We start from the raw sequence: 23,203 nt of genomic DNA on the forward strand, positions 1-23,203 counted from the left end.
TGATATACGCCGGTGGTATCTACTGCTACTACTATTAGACTTAATAATAATAATAATAATAATAATAATAATAATAATAATAGCCATGATTTTAACCTGCCGAATGTCTATCAAGATTCACAACAAGTAAATCCGATTACCTAATCAGAAGATTCTAAGGGTATGAGTTCAAAGTAATTATTATTATTATTATTATTATTATTATTATTATTATTATTATTATTAGTCCACACCTTGAAGTAACGTTTAGCGCGTCTGGCCGCGAAATTAGGTGGCCCGGGTTTGAATCCCTGCCGGGGCAAGTTACCTGGTTGAGATTTTTCCGAGGTTTTTCCTCAACCCAATATGAGCAAATGCTGGGTAACTATCGGTGCTGGACTCCGGACTCATTTCACCAGCATTATCACCTTCATTTCATTCAGACGCTAAATAACCTAAGCTGTTGATAAAGCGCGTAAAAAATATCCTACTACTCCGGCTGGGACAAGTTACCTGGTTGAGATTTTTCCGGGGTTTTCCCTCAACCCAATATGAGCAAATGCTGGATAACTATCGGTGCTGGACCCCGGATTCATTTCACCGGCATTATCACCTTCATTTCACTCAGACGCTAAATAACCTAAGCTGTTGATAAAGCGCGTAAAAAAACAACCTACTACTCCGGCTGGGACAAGTTACCTGGTTGAGATTTTTCCGGGGTTTTCCCTCAACCCAATATGAGCAAATGCTGGATAACTATCGGTACTGGACCCCGGACTCATTTCACCGGCATTATCAGCTTCATTTCATTCAGACGCTAAATAACCTGAGATGTTGATACAGCGTCGTAAAATAACCTACTAAAATTATTATTATTATTATTGTTATTATTATTATTATTGTTATTATTTCGTATGTCTCAAATTGATGCCTGATGTTTGCTTTGCAATCGCAATGTCTAAATTACGGATTGTTTATGTTTTCTTTACATTGTGTAAGCTAATTTATTTTTTCTTTTCCATTTTTTTAATACTTTACACTTGAGCTACATTAGGCACTGCAGCCCGAAAGAGCAGAAGCTCGTGCTCGGGCGCAGTTCAGATCAGTTATACAAAATATATCACAAAATTAAGAGAGTTCATTGAGCACAATAACATTAATAAATGGTAAAATACATACAGCATGTAATAATAGGGTCTGTATACAAATAGAAAATACACAAGTACATTAATATTAGAGTATCAAATTAACTTAAACAATTAAATAATTAATCTGATTTGTTTCTTAAATCTATGTGTGTTAAGTGTACTTAGCTCAGGGTAAGCTCTAATTAATGCATTATAAATTTTGGGCCCAAAATTTCTGCTCTATCTTTATGCTTTTTTTTATGTGTAAAACTATAGCCCGAGCATACATATGTAAAATAGGGCTACCCCCCATTGGAGATACAATTATTATTATTATTATTATTATTATTATTATTATTATTATTATTATTATATCTCCTGCTGCACTATCTCCAATATACCCAACTTGGTACAGTCTTCGCTGGCAAATTACAATAATTCATGATGCAGTAAAGAACTTCCGCACTGCACTTTTTTTCATTGGTATAAGAACTTCTGAAAGAGCTGTTCTACCAAGGCGCCTAACCCACAATATTGTGGATACCACGCAACCACAGTCTACTATATACAGTCACGAAGGTTGAGTTTTGAGGGTGCTAGAAACAATAGACTGTCACGGTACTATTTTGCATTGCCTTTAATGAGGCGATATTAGCGTTCCTAGTGGTGAGCAACTATCTAATGTTTGTATATTTACTACGTATTGAGCTTCGCAACTAGGGTAAACTGTATAGTGATTGACCACTTAAGCTAATGAATAATAAAACAATGAAATAGCGGAAAACAGTGGTAACTTATTGAGAGAATTTTAAAGGCATTGGGTCAAGTGAAGATTCAGAAACAAATCAAAATCAATAAACAAAAGAAAAAATAAAATTTTAATGCAAAGATAAATTAAATAAACACAACAAGTCCACTTTTACAGTTATTGACCGTCTACTTCACAGTTATTGACCACACGCTTATTAGTGATTGACCGTCTACTGCACAGTTATTGACCACACACTTATTAGTCATTGACCGTCTACTGCACAGTTATTGAATACTCACTTATTAGTGATTGAACAACACATTTTCACAATTTTCACTTTTTTCTTGTCTGTTTCATTTCTCTTCTTCTGATCTTTCTCATTAAGAACTATTCGCCACCGGCGTAGCTCTGTCGGCAAAGGTGTTTGCCTGCCGATCTGAAGTTTCGTTCGGGCGCGGGTTCAATTCCCGCTTGGGCTGATTACCTGGTTGGGTTTTTCCGAGGTTTTGCCCAACCGTAAGGCAAATTTCAGGTAATCTATGACGAATCCTCGGCCTCATCTCGCCAAATACCATCTCGCTATCATCAATCCCATCGACGCTAAATAACCTCGTAGTTGATGCAGTGTCGTTAAATAACCAAGTTAAAAAAAATAAGGAAAGAACTCTTCTCGCTGCCTTTTCTTTCATTTCTTATTCGCTTCCTTTATTCTCTTGCCTCTTCTTCCATTTTTCTCTTTTGTGCCTTATCAGAAGCAAGTGTGTGTCATTTCTCTGATGTTATTACAAATGGCTTCACCCAGCACTGGACGAGGACCAAAGAACACTTTCCTTCAACGGGATATTTGTTTCTGGACGCTAAGGTTTCTTTTAGGACACCAAACTTCTTGGCAGCTTCATTTAAATCAAATCCACCGCGGACAGGTTCTGTAGCGTTTCGTAAAGCTTCCCCTGTATAATGCACTTTACCTGGCTTAGGCATTATAATATAGTATCAGTCCTGTAAAAATCCCCATCATTTAACCGATAACATATATAGAATTGGAGCAAATTGGTCATTATTCTAACAAATAATTTATGAACGACCAATCATTGTAGTTTGCGGACATACACTTCATAGTGATTGACCACGGGGCATTTTTATGTCATATAAAAACTTTAACAAAATAATATTCTGTGGACGGAAACCTTATACCTTTTCTCACACTGTGAGTGTAAAAACGAGCACCATAATTTATGTATCCTTTGCAGAATAAATAAATTATTGTGTGCATTATTCTTAGCAATTCCTCTAGTTACTTACACTTGTTTAGGTTCAGTTGCATTTCCAATCGATTTCAGTCCTCTCAGACAACAGACACTAACTCAGTGGGATGAACAGCGACAACTAACCACAAATAAGGGTTGCTACTAGAGGTATATGCAGCAAAAAGTGAAATCACGATCGTGGTTTATTCACAATATACTTGAAAAAAGGAAGCGGTCAATCACCGTATACTGGTTAATAACTACCTAGTTTACCCTATATATACTAGACTGTGACGCAACGTTAAAACTGGAGACATCCGTTACGAACATCACAGTCCACAATACATACAGAAAGTAAAAATTGACGTTAGTTCAGTGCAAATCAACTTTCGATGTTTTTCAGCTGATCACGTCATTTGTGGTGTGTATGGCCTGATCGATAAGTCGAGAAGCTTAGTAGTTTTTTATGCATAATCGTGTAGATATCGCACATTGCACCTTGTTTAGCAAGTATCATTGTAGAGCAGGCGGAAATCTAATTCGTCCTTGTCACCCAGCGACACATTTAAACGTGTCACCATTAGTATGCTTTTGCAGGGGATGTCTGCTGGCGCCACAGTAACAGCATTGGCTGTCACATCTGTTGCTATCCACTCGATGCGAAGTCGCTATATATCTAACAGTATGCAAGGCTATTTCAAGACTCCTATTAACAGAGTTCTCCTTAGTCATTTCATTTAACATTTTATGCTCGGCCATGCCGAAATGTAGTAATTATACACCTGGTAGCAGTCCTTTAATGCATGTCATTAAAGTACACCTATTCATTGAAGTTCAGGTTTTCGATTATTCTCGAATATGCAATCGAAAGACGAGGGAAACGTCACGGAGGCTGGAAATCCAATACTGTCGCAGAAGGTTATGTTCTGTTACTATAATAATTAGAGTTAATTGTAAATAATATTCAAATAAATTCAATTTGTCATCTCGTTTTTCAATTCTAAATCAATTTCCAGGTTATATCAAAATTAGTTTATGTTACATTACATCAAGGTCAATGACATTATTGTTCTTCGGAAAAAAAAATCAATACTTTCGCGTCTGCGCACATCTTACGAGCTATGAACAAGGTCACTTCCGATCTTCTGTCAGATACAAATAAAATGAATACTCCTGAATAATTTCAAGTTAGAAATATGGTCGAGCATAAAAAGTCGTATGAAACTTGCGCTCGTTTCATAAACAAACATACTCGCGTCTTAATTACTATCATTATAGGCTCGTTAAATAATGTACTATTACAACAGTTTTTTAATATAAACCAGTGGTTCCCAAAGTATAAGTCGTGTAGAGAGCTTCGGGGGGGGGGGAGGCCGTGAGATAATTTAAAAAATAAAACAAAGGCGCCTTATTAACATAGTACTTTTTTGAAGTGGGGACCACTGTTTTAAGTCAGAACAGTTCTGCGGACCACCTTACTTTTGTTCCCTTCGAAAGCAAATTTATCATTTTTGTAGCATATTTCAATACCAGTAGGCCTATACTTATATTTTAAAATAGAATTAATTAATTAAAATTAATTAAACTAAATTAATTTTATATTAGCATTAACTAATTAAGCTAATGTTAATAAAAGAAAATTCATTTTTATTTATTTAATAATTCAAGGCTATTAGAGTTTGGATAATCTTTAACTTATTAACTAAAAAAAAATAATGTTGGTACTCAAATTAATTAATTGTTCTATATTTGGATGTATGCCGGTAAGCTTAAGGGGAGGCAGAGGTGAATATTTCAAAATCCACAAAATTTATCCGATTTGTTTGAAATTCATCATGGATACTAAGTATGTTATTAGTAATGGACATATCAAGTTTCAACTTTCTAAGTACAATAGTTCTGTAAATATTAATCATTTTATAAAACTTTATATCATCTGATATAAAATGCTCCATGCACCATATTGTAAGAAATTTTCAATATTTCGTTTTATTTATATGCTCAGAGAAGGTATATAAATAATGGTAAGTGTTAGTTTATTATGGGAATAATATAGTAATACAGTTATCTTGGTTTTAATTTCATACTTTTAAGGGCACAAAATCAAAAACTAACATCGGAATATCAAAATAAAGATAATAAAAATGGAAAAAACCAAATTTTCATTTTTTCTTCAGTTTTGTTCGAAAATTTCACTTCTGCCTCCCCTTAAGTCGGAGATTGTCACATACATTGAGTCGATTTCGGTAGCGTACTTTGTTTTTATTAGAGATTGTGATGAAAACTCTTTCTCACACAGATACGTAGAAGCAAATTGAATTATAATTCCTAAAGCACCATTGTACAGTTCACTATATTCTCTTTTCACTTGTGATGCGGTCCAGAAATTAACCATACCTTCCGCTTCGAATTTCATTTTAAGTCCGGTTTCATTCGAGAGTTTAACTGTTCTCTTTCACTCAATGAAAGTTTGTTAGTTTTAATATCGCAATGAAAATGATCACGAACCTGTGAAAATGCGTCATATTTACTTGGAAAATAAGTTTCAAATTGTGACCTTAGAGTTGTATTATTGGTGTACGACGTACAGTACGTGACCATTTCAATCTGTAGACTGGGTGTCGGCAAAACTATTAAGAAAGTCATAAATACATGAAAAGGTTCGGTCCTCTGTTATGAATTTGGTGGTCCCTGGCTGGGTTACAGGCACGGCGCCAGATGTGTAGGGAAAAGATGGCGAGGAACACCACGTTCATAGTGCTTTAAATCCCTCTTATGTTGTTGAGAGTAGATTGGGAAGTCGGTAGACGAATAGATTAATAAATTTCATAAAACGTCAGTACTGAGAGAAAAAGTGAAAGGCAATTGCCATGTGTCATTTCCAAACTCTGAGATTTTCAGCTATTTAATGATACGCAATTCGTTTGAATTTTATTTTTTCTTCTACCTTTTTTTTTTTTTTTTTTTTTGAAGGACCACAAGGGCAGACCTCGAGGACCAAAGGCGGTCCGCGGACCATAGTTTGAGAAACGCTGACATACTACATTTATTTTTCATTTAGAAACACAAACAATCTTGCAATGCATAGTCTCTTTGTTGACATTTCTAAGATCAAATTAAAAGCACTGTCTATTCCGGTAAACACAGCACATGACCTGGAATGGAGTGCACATGTCTTTGTCATTTAGCCCCCACTACCAATTCCCTTCAGCTCCTTTCCTCTGGACGATCACAACGAGTCGCTTATTGTACCCTGACAACGACGTTCTTGGCCTGCTTTGTCCGCAGATGTATCTAAGCTTCCGTTGTAAGTGATGCCGTTTCCATAGTAACAAATGACATTTTGATGTCCCGGACGTCCCATCGCCTTTACTGCGCACTCTTAGGTTGAACTATTCCAAGAATACGTAATAAAGTCGGAGCCTTGATTAAAGAGTGAGGGACAATGCGTTGCAAATCCGAGCGGATCTGGAGTGCTCAAATCTCAAACGAGCCCCTGCAGCTGATTGCACCGTGGGGAGATGCGCAAAGCTGTCCTGATTGCTTCTTATCCCAGAGGCCAACCTAGAGCCATTCTTTAATTAATTGAATTTCCGGCAATGGGCAACGCAGGATTGTCAACACTAGCACATTTGTCTTACGAGGAGCTGGGATTTCAGATAACTGACGTGTGGGTAACTTACATCCAGCTAGTCGGGTTGTCTCCACAAGCGCGGTTGAATGTTTTCAGGATTTCTTAGCTGTAACGAAATTCTGACTCAATTTCCCTGATCTTTATACGAGAGTCAAACCACTGACTGAAACTAAGTGATGGTTTCTTAACCCATTAAAGTCCAATTTATTGGCCTGTAGAATAACTCTTTAACAGATCGACTGATTATCATGAATCAAGGATTCATCCAGAGGTCTGCATCGGACGTTTTCGTTCGAGCGCAAAGTAGTTCATAGCATAATCCGATAGGTAGCGCACACGCATGATGGGTAAAATTGTCGCGAGCGATAAATCATCGAACGGTATAAGCCGAGCGTTACACATTCGTTCTTGTTACAGTGATGAACTGTGTAGTAACATCATAGATGTTTATCATTTCAAAACTTTGCAGTGTTTAACTAACTTGTCCATAGTACAACTACAAAACTTGCTTTAAAATGTAATATAAATGTTGTAGGTAAATGTTCCTCCCCCCCCCCCACATAGGAATGATTTTGTTTTTGCCACATCTGATAGATGTTATTGGATGTAAATGTAATTATTATAAACGGAGAACACAATCACGATAATGCAAGAACTGTAACAAGTTTTCTAGTAGTAGTAGTAGTAGTAGTAGTAGTAGTAGTAGTAGTAGTAGTAGTAGTAATAATAATAATAATAATAATAATAATAATAATAATAATAATAATAATAATAATAATAATAATTAGTGTATCAATCTTTGCGTCTGTAACAGCTGTGCAGCATGATTATTCGTTTTATTATATTTTCTGTGACATTATCTCTGTACTAATATTGTTATTAATCTACTGCTATATCAATAATATTTTGTAAAACGTTTCTACATTGTCGCAGTATATAGGCGGAACACTATGTATGGACCTATCATATTATATATGTGGTAAATCAAATATTGAATAATTATTAATTAGCAATAATAACTGTATGTCGAAGTTTTTCACACTATTTTATTTATAACTTCATGTTCCTGTTTTGGTACGTTCCATTGACTGTTCCATTAACGTTTGTCATAAACGCAGAAAATAAAGCCTTATTTTTACCCTGTAAGCGAAACATATGTGTATCTTATCTGTCGCCTTCCATACAAGATAAGACATGTCGGTGAGATGACCTTGTACTGTGCTTTTATTTATTACGAGCATATCACGACCGATCGTATGTCACTCGAGGGTGCGACACTCGACCGAGTTCAAGCGAGCGATTTAACTCCAATGCAGCACTCTGGTTTCATCAGTTCATTTTCTAACATTCTATCACCTCATTTCATCTCGCCAAAAATTGTAATCTTGTCAATTTTTTACTTGTTCCACATCTTAGGGCTTCAATGCTAAAGTAAGATCTACGGAATACAATAAATGAATTGAAATATGAGCAAAAAGGTATCACACTGCGGCGCATTTACTTGCCCCACAACATCTACGCACGCACGCAGTAAAATTACAAATCATGTTTTATTTAAAGACGCTGCTGAGGTTATATCATATATCAGTGTCGACGGAGTGCCGACATTTTTTCCCGCAGGAGTTCTTTGACATGTCAGTAATTCTACTGACATGAGCGCCACTTATATGCCATCGACTTGGACCGGCATCGAACCCGCAACCTCGGGTACAGAAGGCCAGCACTCTACCGACTGCGCCACCCAGGCCGACACGCACACAGTACTACCGTTTATTTAACCTGGGCCCACCCTATCTAAATCCACAGGAGAGTTAGTACAAGGCAACGGGTCTTACTTACCTCTGAAGACAATATGTCCCCGGCCGTGGGACAGATTAGACCAGCTCAGCTCGGTTCTAACTTTATGGCCAGTTGCAGAAACGTTAATCATTTATGATCGGACTTTGAGTTTGACTGGCAATATTACGAACTTTCGCGTTGGATTGGCGTTGGAAGAAAACAAGCTTAAAATATGATAGAGGTCTAAAAAAAGCATACACAGTGCGTTCGTAGCTCGGCCGGACCGTTCTGCGGCGGCCTTGGACTGGAAGAAGATTGGCGCCCCTGCCGCCAGAGTTACACATAAACGACCGGCAAGTCATGGGACGGAACACTATAGTCGCGACGCTATTATTCCCGGCGTGACTCCTCCTCTTTGCTTACGTCTTAGGAAGTCTAGGCTCTATAAAGTCTAGATAGGTAGTATCGTTCGCCATATTTGTTCTTTCGTTGCCGAGCTACCATACGAGGAATCTATTTGCCACACCGTTAAACACTATCATGTCGTAGCTCCTATGATAATAAATCAAACGCACTGTAATTGAGCAAATAATTGAGCGGCAAATAACGTCTTCGTGTGCTTTCTGCGAACGCCAACGAAAGAGCCAAAATGGCGGGCGATTACATTAAGTATTTATCGAGCCTTAAGAAATGAATATCGTCTTCATCAGCGAATCACAAGACGCACACGTTTAAATGTAGCCGACCTGCAACGCGATTGGCTGCCGGAAATTAGAGCGAGGGGGCTATAACTACTCTACTAACATTAGGCTTACCTGCATCACAACAGATGTTGAAAGTGATGACCTTCAACTCGAACATATTTCCTATTTCTCCGAAAACAATTCTGGTTCACTCGCAAAAGTTCATGTTGACTGATTGCCTGTATTTGTCTCGTGATTTTGTCCTTCAATTCTTGTAACGTGTGCGGATTTGATGAGTACATTTTATTCTTTAACGTTCCCCATAAATAAAAATCGCATGGAGATAGGTCAGGGGAACGAGGTGGCCGCAATCCTCGACTAATTATTGTGTCACCAAACACACTTCGCAATTCATGCATAGAATTCGCAGCGGTGTGCGCTGTAGCTGAGTCCTGCTGAACCCAGCCACTCAATCGTTCATTTCTTGCTAGTTGCAGAAAAAAATTATTCAAAATTGAAGTTACATAAACGTGTAAATCAACTGTTGTTGTCGAACAATATGGAACCGATAACTCTACTCGCACTCACTGCACACAAAACCCCAGCCTTTGCAATGTGGTGAGGAGCTTTATGAATAATGTGGAGACTTTCGGTAGCCCAGTATCTATTGTTCTGAGTAGAAACGTGACCGTGAAGATGAAACCACGCTTCATCAGTGAAGACCGTTAAAAGTGGGTCGACGTCGCCATTATGAACGGACTGCACAAACCAATTGCAATAATTAACCCTAATTACAGGATCTCGTGGTTGTAAAGCATGAACTACAGTTACCCTGTACGGCTTAAGTTTCAGAAGTTTCGTTGCCATAAAAGCTGACGTCTTGGAAATGTTAACGTCTTATGCTAAACGTCGCAGTTATTTGCGGGGTGAGTGCTAACCGGCCCCTACTTCATCAAGCTTCTCTTCTGTCAGTACACGGCTTTGTTGAACACGTTTCTTGTTCAAAAATGACCCTGTACGTCTGACTTTATTGACAAGGACATGAATAGTTGACCTCCTAGGAATTCGAACATCTGCAAACCGATGGTGAAATTCTCTTCGACACCTTCTTGCAGAAGAGTATTTCACATACGAATCATAGAGAAGAATACTTTGTTCTAAAGTGTACTCAACCATTATTAATAGACACTTTATCATCACGAGACAACACAATTTTACTCACAACACGCGCACAGACGTCTTTCCCTCACGACAGATCCAACTCGACTGACTGGCGCGTCAGCGGTAGCTACAGCGCTATATGGCGGCAGGCGCGCCAATCTTAACCCAGTCCAAGGCCGCCGTGGAACGGTCCAGCCGAGCTATGAACGCACTATACATGTATCATCACCATATCCCTCACGTATTAGACCCTATAGGATCTGTTACGGTCTCATGCCAGCGCTTTCGTGGTCTTCCCAATTTCCTCTTTCCTCTTGGTACATAAGTAAGAATCTGTTTAGGCCATCTAGTGCGATCCATCCTGTCGACATGTTTTTTCCACTGAAGTCGATATTGTTGAACAAAATTAACTATAGGATCCATTTTGAGTTCCTGCAATATATCCACATTTTTACGGTGTTCCAGCAAGGAGCATCCCGCTGTTCGTCTCATGAACCTCATTTCCGCTGTCGTCAGCCTTTACTCATCAGCTTTTCTGATTGTCCATGCCTCGCTACCGTAAGTGAGGACCGGTCGAGCTAGTGTTTTATATACCTTTAGCCTTGTATGTTTCTGAACATGGGAGGATTTGAAGACGGCGTTAATGACGCCAGTGATTTTTATAAATGTAGATATTTTGTTTGACATATCTTCATCAGTGATGTAAGAGAGGTTATAACCCAAATAGTTAAATGAATTAACACGTTCAATTAAAGTATTATTTATCATGATCTTACTTGGAATTGGGTTCTCTCCCGAAAATGCCATGACTTTTGTTTTCTCTTTTGAGATTTCCATATTGAAATCAAAGGCGATTATTTGCAAATTATAAATGGCTCTTTGCAAAGCATCCTCTGTTTTAGCGATAATAATCTGATCGTCGGCAAACATTAGTGTATCGAGAACTGTGTTTCGATTAATTTGAATTCCAGCATGATGACTTTGCCTCCAAATGTATAAAATATGGTTCATATATATATAATAAACAACAGAGGGGAAAGACCGCACCCTTGTCTAATCATAAAAATGATCAAAATGTACTGAGAAAGTTTTCGGATCAGACTGTTCAATTGTTTGTATACACCTGAAGTCTGATTAGTGTAATATATTACTAGTCAGCGATGTATGCAATGGAGGGGGAAAGGAACTGGCCACCCTATTCCATTATGTCCTGACTTAGTAGCCTCACGAGTAATCCATCCAATATCTCAAAATAACGAATTAGAAAATACAATAGAAGAGCACACAAGCATCGTTAATGTATGCAGCCATGTCAATGAGTACTCGCTGTATGCATTTGCTTGCTGTAGCCAGTCCTTGCTCATAGTACGCAGTTCTCTGACTCCATCTAAATTGCACACCACTGTTCCTGAGTGTTACAGGGAAGAATCTGGAGCACGGGCTGAGGAAGCAGGGACTGCTGAGGTTCGTGCGCGAGTTGGACGGCAATGATGAAGAGCATTACGACCACTACCTCAAGGACGCCAGCATGTACTGCAGGGGTATGCCAGAACTCTTTACAAATACGTCTACAATTCTAAGTTCATAGAGGCCTACAGATTTTTATTTTGTGTTTACTTATTTACTTACTTACTTACTTACTTACTTACTTACTTACTTACTTACTGGCTTTTAAGGAACCCGGAGGTTCATTTCCGCCGTCACATAAGCCCGCCATTGGTCCCTATCCTGAGCAAGATTAATCCATTCTCTATCATCATATCCCACCTCCCTCAAATCCATTTTAATATTATCTTCCCATCTACGTCTCGGCCTCTCGAAAGGTCTTTTTCCCCTCCGGCCTCCCAACTAACACTCTATATGCATTTCGGGATTCGCCCATACGTGCTACATGTCCTGCCCAACTCAAACGTCTGGATTTAATGTTCCTAATTATGTCAGGTGAAGAATACAATGCGTGCAGTTCTGTGTTGTGTAACTTTCTCCATTCTCCTGTAACGTCATCCCTTATAGCCCCAAATATTTTCCTAAGCATCTTATTCTCAAACACCCTTAACCTATGTTCCTCTCTCAAAGTGAGAGTCCAAGTTTCACAACCATAAAGAACAACCGGCAATGTAACTATTTTATAAATTCTAACTTTCAGATTTTTTGACAGCAGACTAGATGATAAAAGCTTCTCAACCGAATAATAACAGGCATTTCCCATATTTATTCTGTGTTTAATTTTCTCCCGAGTATCATTTACATTTGTTACTGTTACTCCAAGATATTTGAACTTCTCCACCTCTTCAAAGGATAAATTTCCAATTTTTATATTTCCATTTCGTACAATATTCTGGTCACGAGACATAATCATATACTTTGTCTTTTCGGGATTTACTTCCAAACCTATCTCTTTACTTGCTTCCAGTAAAACTCCCGTGTTTTCCCTAATCGTTTGTGGATTTTCTCCTGACATATTCACGTCATCAGCATAGACAAGCAGCTGATGTAACCCGTTCAATTCCAAACCCTCTCTGTTATCCTGGACTTTCCTAATGGTATATTCTAGAGAAAAGTTAAAAAGTAAAGGTGATAGTGCACCTCCTTGCTTTAGCCCACAGTGAATTGGAAACGCATCTGACATTTTATTTTGGGTTTACAAAAAATATCTAAAGTTGACTTTTATTCATTCGTTATATTTATTTTTATTTTAATATCAGTGTTAAATGTTTAATTACTGCATTTTATTTATTTCACTTTTCTACTACTAATATACCTACATGGATAGGCTAATGGCGAGATGTTTTCGCAGTGCTGATCCTGAGTGTACGTGGTGTTCTTGTACGCAAGTTCATGCTGGCTGCATATGCTCTTGGGATGACGCGTGGTGAATGGACTTTCTTGGACGTGGAGATATTTCAGGTAATAACTAGCAAACAATATGGAATAGATTTTGTAAAATGTGTTCTGTTCAGATTTTTAAATCTAATTTATATTTGAACTTACGATTTTGAATACGTGGGATGTAACTTTAATAGGGGCAACATTGCTGTAAAAGCGAAACGAGACGGAGTTAATTGTTGTCACTTCTACCACATGTTAGTCTATTTCTGCCCTCCTTCCCCCTAAAAGGATTCTTCCGTCCGATTCACAGCGCATGCGCTGTGGAGAGTTGAAGTTAGTCTCCTGTTAGTTACAGCTCTAAGCAGTTATGTTTCGCCATATTTACAAAGCAGGAACAGCGATCTTGGCTGAAAATTCAATCTGCCCGAAGTCATACAGCACGACAATGTCATGACGGTCTTGTTGAGGCATGTGGTGAGACGGCGTTACCACACAGGACTGTGGCGAGGTGGGTTCGAACCTTCAACGAAGGACGTGACCGCGTGGAAAACATGGCTCGGCCGGGTCGTCCGGGTCATTAGACAACGATCGACGACAGACACACTCTGTAGCTGATTTGTACAGTCGCTGGGGGTGGAAAGTGTTTTTCCATCCAACACATTCGTCCACACCTGTGGAGTAACGGTTAGCGCGTCTAGCCGCGAAACCAGGTGGCCCGGGTTCGATTTCCGGTCGGGGAAAGTTACCTTTGATGTTTTTTCCTAGGTTTTCCCTCAACTCAATATGAGCAAATGCTAGGTAACTTTCAGTGCTGACCCCCGGACTCATTTCACCGGCATTATCACCTTCATCTCATTCAGACGCTAAATAACCTAAGATGTTGATAAAGCGTCGTAAAATAACCTACTAAAATAAAAACCCACCACATTCACCGAACTTAAGTCCCTGTGATTATGACTTAATCCCAAAGATGAAGGAACCACTTCGTGACGTTCGATTCCGGACTGTTCCCGATATTCTGCAGGCAGTAGGGCGGTCCATCAGAAACATCAACAGTACAGGAGCTGCTACAGGGATACTACGACTTCCACATCGCTGGCAACGAGTTGTAGACAATGCTGGTTACTACATTGAAGGACTGTAGAAGTTTCACAGATGTATCACTTGTATATCCGTAATAAATAGTTGTCATTATTAAAGTTACAACCTGTGTATATACTTCACAAATTATCTTACATTATTTAGTACTCTCGGACTTTATTACATTAATTAAATTTTGTCTAAGTTCCTTTTCCACTAAAATAGAGCATTCAATATTCTGAGAGGTGGTAATATTAATCAAAACAAGAAAAAAATCTAATGAACATGGGTTATAAAATTAATATCTTCCGAGATATAAGTGATATTAGGAATGAATTAATGAAATTTTAGAATTAAAATCACATTAAGCATCTCCTATGATATTGACGAACAAGTACTCATATTTCGGGAAGATATTCATTTTGGGACCAATGTTTATTAGACTTTTTTTCTCTTGTTTCGATGAATACCTGCCAAAATACTGAATGCTTTTTAACACCCTGTACAAAATGTTATTTAATAGGGACCTTATTGGAGCGATCATGACTGGCAAGCTGGAGACTCCAACGACCAAACAGCTAAGAAGGCGTATGAAGCACTTCTGCGTGTGTCTTTGCTCACACCGACAAGCCCAAAGTTTCAAGAATTTGCTGTTAAAGTGCGACAGTTGGCACAAAGGGACTACAATTACACATTTTCTGAAGGAGAAGAGGTAAATAGGCCTACTTTATATTTTACTTTTGTTTTAATTGTGGAAATATCTCAACTGAATAATAAATAATAATGTAAATCTTTACTCTGCCGTGTCACGGATATAAAATGTGAAGATAAAGATAATATTTCGCAATTTTATTGTACTTTCGCTAAATTATCTTCTTAAGCCTGACCTCCGTTCATTTACTATTTTTATTTTGTTGTTGATGTTGTTGTTGTTCCATGCAACTCTCTGGTCCTCTGCTTTAAAACACTAATATAATAATAATAATAATAATAATAATAATAATAATAATAATAATAATAATAATAATAATAATAATATAGTTACGTAATAATAACTATATCACTTTTAAAGTTGCTAACCGCTTGGAGCATTGTATCGCGAGAAATGCAAAAATTACCTCAAGCTTCGTGACTGTATGTACTACAGCAGCCGTGGCGAAAATATGACTCGCGAGCACATTGTGGCTCGCAATGATAGCTCTGCATTTCTCTTGCTTCCTACCTCCCCCAACTCCCACCCTCTCACTCACTGGAGTCAAATTCCTTTCCATTTGTATTTGTCTCTGACCTGCGAGTGGCGTATCGTCGCAATGTCTCTCTTGGAACCATGTACCTCTACAAAAACGAAAGTTTCAAGTAGGATGGGAGGACGCATTTTTTTTTTGCTGCCAATGTGATGAGAATATTAATTGTTCACAAGTATTACGAGGAAAACGGTTGTATAACATAAAACGGCATATTAAAAGATTAAGTGTTGTTGTTGTTATTATTATTATTATTATTATTATTATTATTATTATTATTATTATTATTATTATCTCTGTACGTCGATCCTTTTTCAGCAGATGTACGAATAATGCGGTTAGACCTTCACAGATTTACAATGTGATGTTAAATGAAAGATAGATGTAAGGACTTGACAAATGTTGAATTTTCAAATGTTTGCCAAAAATAAATATCCGAAGCTTCGTTCTTTCGCTTGCTCTGTTGAAGCCATGTTCGCTACAACTTACGTTTGTGAAAAATTATTTTCAACAATGAAAATAGTAAAAACCAAATTTAGATCACGACTGACAGACAAATACCTTCGTGATCAACTACGACTGGCAGTAAGTGACGTAATTCCTGATTTTGAAACTCTGTCGCAAAGACATTCTGAAGATAGTTAATTTTAGGTTGTGATAATGTGTCCTATGTTTTCTTGTTCATTTCTTTCTTCGTTACACGTACTAAATATTAGTTTGTAACCTTATACTGTATGAAATTATATTTAAGTGCTTGACGTAAGGAAAATGAAAATCCGTTAATAAGTCAGACAGTTGCTTCACTTCCCCTTCGGGTGTCCGCCTCTCTCCATAGGTGCTATGCACGTTGCAGATTACACAGTGGCTCGGAGCACGATCACATTTTCGTCACGGCTGTACTACAGTAAACTGTGATGTCACTGTGACTGTGTTCAGAAAAATGTCTGTTTCATCGTATAGTCTCCTAGAACATATGGAGATATTAAATTCTAATACAGTGTATACAGTGGAATACCCTAAAGTTTGATGCTGATCTTCATTGTCTGCTTCATTTCATTAAATATGTTTTTTTTTTGTAGGTGAACTTTTTCGTTGGGGCTTTTTATGATGGTGTTATTTTACTTGGTATGGCTTTGAATGAAACTCTCTCAGAAGGGGATGACATACGCAATGGAACTGCTATCACGCGACGTATGTGGAATCGCAACTTTCACGGTAAGATAATGTTTTTAACAATTATATTATATGCCTTGGTGTATTTAGTTATCTATAAAATATAATGATGTACACTTCCGAAAGCAAAAAAGAAAAGAATAAAAATAAAAATAAAAATAAATAAATAAAAATAAAAAAAAGACAGGTGCCGCATAGTGTCCCTATAATTACGTGAAATGTTTATGCTGGGATTGGACATTATTGTGATATTTCGATTTTTAAGAATTGGTTCTTATTTATAAGAATTGTGAATATGATGAAGAGTGAAATAAATTTAATAGAATTTATTTATGCTCTTGAATAAATGCTGATTGTATTGAGAAAGAACGGTAGAATGCAACGCAGAGTTTGATGGTGACTATTAAAGTATATAATATATAATATAATACTTGTACATTTGACATAAATGTAAGATAGAACGACATCTAAATACTGGGTGTTCATTTCAAAGTGTGTCATGACGTCACTGTTGTTGGGTCACCGATTTAAAGCGAGTTTCATTTTATATGTTAGAGAAGTTGCCTATTATTTAAGGCGTTCTTCAATCTGAACTTGAGAACGTGTACGGTATAACTTGAACGTCGTAGCAACAGATGGCGGTCTGTACGGTCTGTGTGCTACCATAACCTCTTTCGAACTGTGTTTTGCGCCGGCAAGTCGTACGCAGGGTATTTGTTATCATCGGTTGCGTACGGTAACATTCCACAACACAAATCAAATGCTCCGTGTCCATGTTGACCGTCGAAGTTAATGTCAACAAATACGTAAGTAATCGTCTTAACCCTCTCCCCATATTCCGACAGTACGTATTTCCAAACAGTTCACATTCCTGCCACTACCGGCGTTACCGTACGTATCGGCACGTAATCTTCAGAATGAACGCCGTACTTGCTAGCCAACTTCTCTGCCTCTTAGATTATACACCTGAGCTGCGGAAGTGTAGGAAGATTGAATTCTCTAGGCTCATCAGCTAGCCACATGACGGCATACAGCGAGCCAAGACACATTTTGAACTGAACACCCAGTATAATTTTTTGTATAAAATATTATCTAGTAATGAAAAAAAAAAATACTTCTAAAAATATCTATCTATACTAAATAAATTTTACAAGAAAAATAGTTCATCCAAAGGGCTGGACTCGGGAAGTGTACCCAAAACGCTCATTCCGCGTTGAATTGCAATACTTAAACGTTGACGCAAATAAGTAGTGCAACGACGATCACCGGTAATGGAGATCAAAATTTTGCCGATTTGATATACCAAAACTTTAGCGTCATGACTCCAAGGATCGAAGGTCTCCACAGCAAAGGGGATAAAGATATAATTGTCTAAAAGATGAGCATACTTATTGACTTTTTTTTGTCACGGCTAATTCAGCAGCAGATGCTGCGCGTCTGGAGGAATTCGGCAAGTGAGATGGAGCTAGAGTGTCAACGCAAGTGGAGTCCCAAATTAAAGATTTTCCTCTAGACCATGGAATTAAGGTGAGACCATCGCGCCGTTTACCATCCACGCGACTAATACCTGGTGGTTCCAAAAGAGACGGGATGCCACAAGAAGTCAGAGACCTTTTAATGATATCATTGAGTGATGTATGTAATGCGACCCTTGCTCCTCGCACAGCTGAGTGCATGATGGCCGTAAATATCAGCAATTCCTCCGCAAATACATTGGTGTGGCTGGCAGAGTTTACAACCAAGACGTAAAGCTATTGCGATTTTAAAGGATGTTCTATCTATTAGAGTGCCGATGTGAGGAGAAGGTAATGCGTGTACAAGCTCCAGACTCACTCTCTTGAAGAGCTAGGAGACGTGCAATGTCTTGTTCGGATTTGAAAGAAGAAAGGAGTTTATCTAAAATTTTTTGGGAGCAGATAACGTCCCACTGTTTTTGAAATTCAGGATGGGCAGGAGGATGAGTGGTTTGTGAGGAAGTATACCAACTAGTCAGAGCATCACGCACATGACAGATTTCAGCTGCATCACTGTATAAAGGAAAGAGCGATTTGATGCAACGGAAAACTCCAAAGGCAGAAGAAAGAAAAGCAGGTATACTTGGCTCGGAAACATGACGGCCTCTCTTCTTGGAATTGGTAATCTCTCATAAACCCCCATCCTCTACTCAACCCCTAGCCGCGTGGCAGAAATACAATAGAGCCCAGCATTGCCAAATCTAGTAGTCATTGCCTCTACCTGTTGGGTTTCACCCATTCTCAGTGTCTTTGTCGACGTGTTGTTTTATACCGTTGTGCGCCTCAATATGTCTAATTTATTCCGGCCATGATTAATGATTGTTGGAGCAGATGATCCGCAGCCAGGCCTCCTGATACACCTGAAGATCCAGGACCATCACGACAAAAACAACAAATAACACCGCCGAAGAAAACAGAATATCTTATTTGCAGAGGAGCGTAGCTAAGAAAACAAAGTGTTAAAATTGTGTCTAACGTTAGAAATTCTATCCATAAAGTAATCGAAAGTTCAGGCTGTTTAATAAGTATAAATCTTAATCACTTAACATCGGACGCAACCAGCGGAGTTGAATATATGGGCATAGAAATTAAGAATTACGGTTCACCAAGTAAAGAGAAAATAAACAAATTAAAACAGAATTCGGTAAGAAGACGATTTTATACGTGATTTACTTCGCCGAACAGTATGTGAACATTACGCGAAAGAGATATCGCCAACAGTAACACCGTCCTTAGCAACCTAAATAATGACATTATTCACAGCAGTGCTTAAAAGTTTTCTGACTTACAGCAGTGAATTAAATGTTTTTAAATCACTCTACATGACAACCAACATATTAGCAATAGTAAAATGAATATATATGAACTTCTTCGCCAACAACACAGTACAAAGAAAAGCCCTACAATTTAAAATTAAATTTACATACCAGTAATGAATAAAATATTGTATAGCATACTAGAGTAAACAGATTTTATGCGTTCGTGGAAATTATCACCCAAGGCGAAGCTGATAAAATCTAACTTTACTCTTTTGTACTATAAATTCTATAACTATTCAATGATCACAGTTTCAGAAAATTTTACCAGCGCAACATTCTTAATTAAGTATAAAATTCTGGAACTTCAATAACATGAGAATTTAAGACTTATTATAGAAGTCTGCATTTTTTTGTTTATTTAGGCAAAACATGTTAGTGAAAATACAAATATAAAGTGTTTTTAAAATCAGTTTGCTCATTTTTATACCAATTTTGTTTTAGTAATTATAAATTAAGGTATATTAAGGTATATTTACAAGGTATATTTCTGAAAATCGCGGTTTCACGGAACACAGTTTGAAAAACGTCAGCAAATCACAATGACTTCAAGAATTGGCAACTCGGGTAAGGGTTTATCCCTTGCGCGTGCCTGCAGTTAACTGGTGAAGGGGATGAGGGAAGGTCGTCATGTTTTCGTGCGAAGTATATACAAACGTCAGAAAGTTTCCGAATGTCCACAACACCGAATTTAATTGAGAGAGAGGCTTGAGTCCAACTAGTATCGGTAAAACATATATTATTTATTTATTGCATTATTAATAAACATTTTTCTCTCGTTGAATATATACCATACATCTGTAGAATATTTACAATGGAATTGTGTTTCATCGGAATTAGTTAGTATGAGTGTAAGATAAGAGAAATAAAAAGTATAATTCATGCAAAAAAAGTAAATCTTTCCCTCTCAGAAACACAATAATACCTATAAAAGTATGATCCGTTGCTACGTGACGTTAGAATACTGTGACGTAACTTATTGCAGTTGCTAAGCAACGTCAGATGAAATTTTCTTAACATTGTATTCATTTAACACTCGAGGATAAACGTTTCACGCTGACCAGTTGCTAAGCAAGTGACGTCAGGAAAGTGTGATGTAACTCACTCCCCTTGTTAAGCAACTCATGTCAGATGCTGAAATTTAAGTAAACATATTTTTATTCATTTTGACTCTCGAGCATAAACGCCTCACGTTTAAATGACCGATGCCTATAAGTTCAAACACTCGCCAAACGGTCATTATAAATGTGTTATTTCATTTTCTGTTCTAAGCTATGTTTCCACTTCTTCTGAAAAGTATTTAACATTCTAAGAGTGTTTAAACTGTTTCCCCAATCTAAGTGTTGTGCTCATTTTCTCTGGCGAAACTTCAATATTCTAAAAGTGTTTAAACTTTCTTTTTCATCCTCAGTGCTGTGTCCATTTCTTCTGGCAAGACTTCAACATTTTAAAAGTGTTTGTATTTCCTTTTTCATTCTAAGTGTTGCGTCCCATTCTTCTGGCAAGACTTCAACATTCTAGAAGTGTTTGTATTTCCTTTTTCATTCTAAGTGTTGCGTCCCATTCTTCTGGCAAGACTTCAACATTTTAAAAGTGTTTGTATTTCCTTTTTCATTCTAAGTATTGCGTCCCATTCTTCTGGCAAGACTTCAACATTTTAAAAGTGTTTGTATTTCCTTTTTCATTCTAAGTGTTGCGTCCCATTCTTCTGGCAAGACTTCAACATTTTAAAAGTGTTTGTATTTCCTTTTTCATTCTAAGTGTTGCGTCCCATTCTTCTGGCAAGACTTCAACATTTTAAAAGTGTTTGTATTTCCTTTTTCATTCTAAGTATTGCGTCCCATTCTTCTGGCAAGACTTCAACATTTTAAAAGTGTTTGTATTTCCTTTTTCATTCTAAGTGTTGCGTCCCATTCTTCTGGCAAGACTTCAACATTTTAAAAGTGTTTGTATTTCCTTTTTCATTCTAAGTGTTGCGTCCCATTCTTCTGGCAAGACTTCAACATTTTAAAAGTGTTTGTATTTCCTTTTTCATTCTAAGTGTTGCGTCCCATTCTTCTGGCAAGACTTCAACATTTTAAAAGTGTTTGTATTTCCTTTTTCATTCTAAGTGTTGCGTCCCATTCTTCTGGCAAGACTTCAACATTTTAAAAGTGTTTGTATTTCCTTTTTCATTCTAAGTGTTGCGTCCCATTCTTCTGGCAAGACTTCAACATTTTAAAAGTGTTTGTATTTCCTTTTTCATTCTAAGTGTTGCGTCCCATTCTTCTGGCAAGACTTCAACATTTTAAAAGTGTTTGTATTTCCTTTTTCATTCTAAGTATTGCGTCCCATTCTTCTGGCAAGACTTCAACATTTTAAAAGTGTTTGTATTTCCTTTTTCATTCTAAGTGTTGCGTCCCATTCTTCTGGCAAGACTTCAACATTTTAAAAGTGTTTGTATTTCCTTTTTCATTCTAAGTGTTGCGTCCCATTCTTCTGGCAAGACTTCAACATTTTAAAAGTGTTTGTATTTCCTTTTTCATTCTAAGTGTTGCGTCCCATTCTTCTGGCAAGACTTCAACATTTTAAAAGTGTTTGTATTTCCTTTTTCATTCTAAGTGTTGCGTCCCATTCTTCTGGCAAGACTTCAACATTTTAAAAGTGTTTGTATTTCCTTTTTCATTCTAAGTGTTGCGTCCCATTCTTCTGGCAAGACTTCAACATTTTAAAAGTGTTTGTATTTCCTTTTTCATTCTAAGTGTTGCGTCCCATTCTTCTGGCAAGACTTCAACATTTTAAAAGTGTTTGTATTTCCTTTTTCATTCTAAGTGTTGCGTCCCATTCTTCTGGCAAGACTTCAACATTCTAGAAGTGTTTGTATTTCCTTTTTCATTCTATGTGTTGCGTCCCATTCTTCTGGCAAGACTTCAACATTCTAGAAGTGTTTGTATTTCCTTTTTCATTCTAAGTGTTGCGTCCCATTCTTCTGGCAAGACTTCAACATTTTAAAAGTGTTTGTATTTCCTTTTTCATTCTATGTGTTGCGTCCCATTCTTCTGGCAAGACTTCAACATTCTAGAAGTGTTTGTATTTCCTTTTTCATTCTAAGTGTTGCGTCCCATTCTTCTGGCAAGACTTCAACATTCTAGAAGTGTTTGTATTTCCTTTTTCATTCTAAGTGTTGCGTCCTATTCTTCTGGCAAGACTTCAACATTTTAAAAGTGTTTGTATTTCCTTTTTCATTCTAAGTATTGCGTCCCATTCTTCTGGCAAGACTTCAACATTTTAAAAGTGTTTGTATTTCCTTTTTCATTCTAAGTGTTGCGTCCCATTCTTCTGGCAAGACTTCAACACTTTAAAAGTGTTTGTATTTCCTTTTTCATTCTAAGTGTTGCGTCCCATTCTTCTGGCAAGACTTCAACATTTTAAAAGTGTTTGTATTTCCTTTTTCATTCTAAGTATTGCGTCCCATTCTTCTGGCAAGACTTCATCATTTTAAAAGTGTTTGTATTTCCTTTTTCATTCTAAGTGTTGCGTCCCATTCTTCTGGCAAGACTTCAATATTCTAAAAGTGTTTGTATATCCCTTTTCATTCTAAGTGTTGCGCCTATTTCTTCTCGAAAGACTTCAATATTCTAAAAGTGTTTCAATTTTCTTTTTCATTCTAAGTGCTGTGTCCCATTCTTCTGGCAGGACTTCAACAT

At 37.4% G+C, this 23,203-nt stretch overlaps 1 protein-coding gene across 2 annotated transcripts in view; it reads left to right on the forward strand.

Moving 5' to 3' along the window:
* Nucleotides 1–23,203, forward strand: part of LOC138696927 (atrial natriuretic peptide receptor 1) — a 125,410-nt gene that overhangs the window by 59,058 nt on the left and 43,149 nt on the right. For both annotated transcript variants that reach the window (XM_069822421.1, XM_069822422.1), the window contains exons 5-8: nt 11,783–11,902; nt 13,159–13,268; nt 14,794–14,982; nt 16,594–16,729. In XM_069822421.1, the coding sequence (XP_069678522.1) occupies nt 11,783–11,902; nt 13,159–13,268; nt 14,794–14,982; nt 16,594–16,729 (555 nt within the window). The remainder of the gene's footprint in view (nt 1–11,782; nt 11,903–13,158; nt 13,269–14,793; nt 14,983–16,593; nt 16,730–23,203) is intronic.

Source organism: Periplaneta americana, chromosome 3 (genome assembly GCF_040183065.1).
Source record: "Periplaneta americana isolate PAMFEO1 chromosome 3, P.americana_PAMFEO1_priV1, whole genome shotgun sequence".
Classification (NCBI taxonomy): Eukaryota; Metazoa; Arthropoda; class Insecta; order Blattodea; family Blattidae; genus Periplaneta; species Periplaneta americana.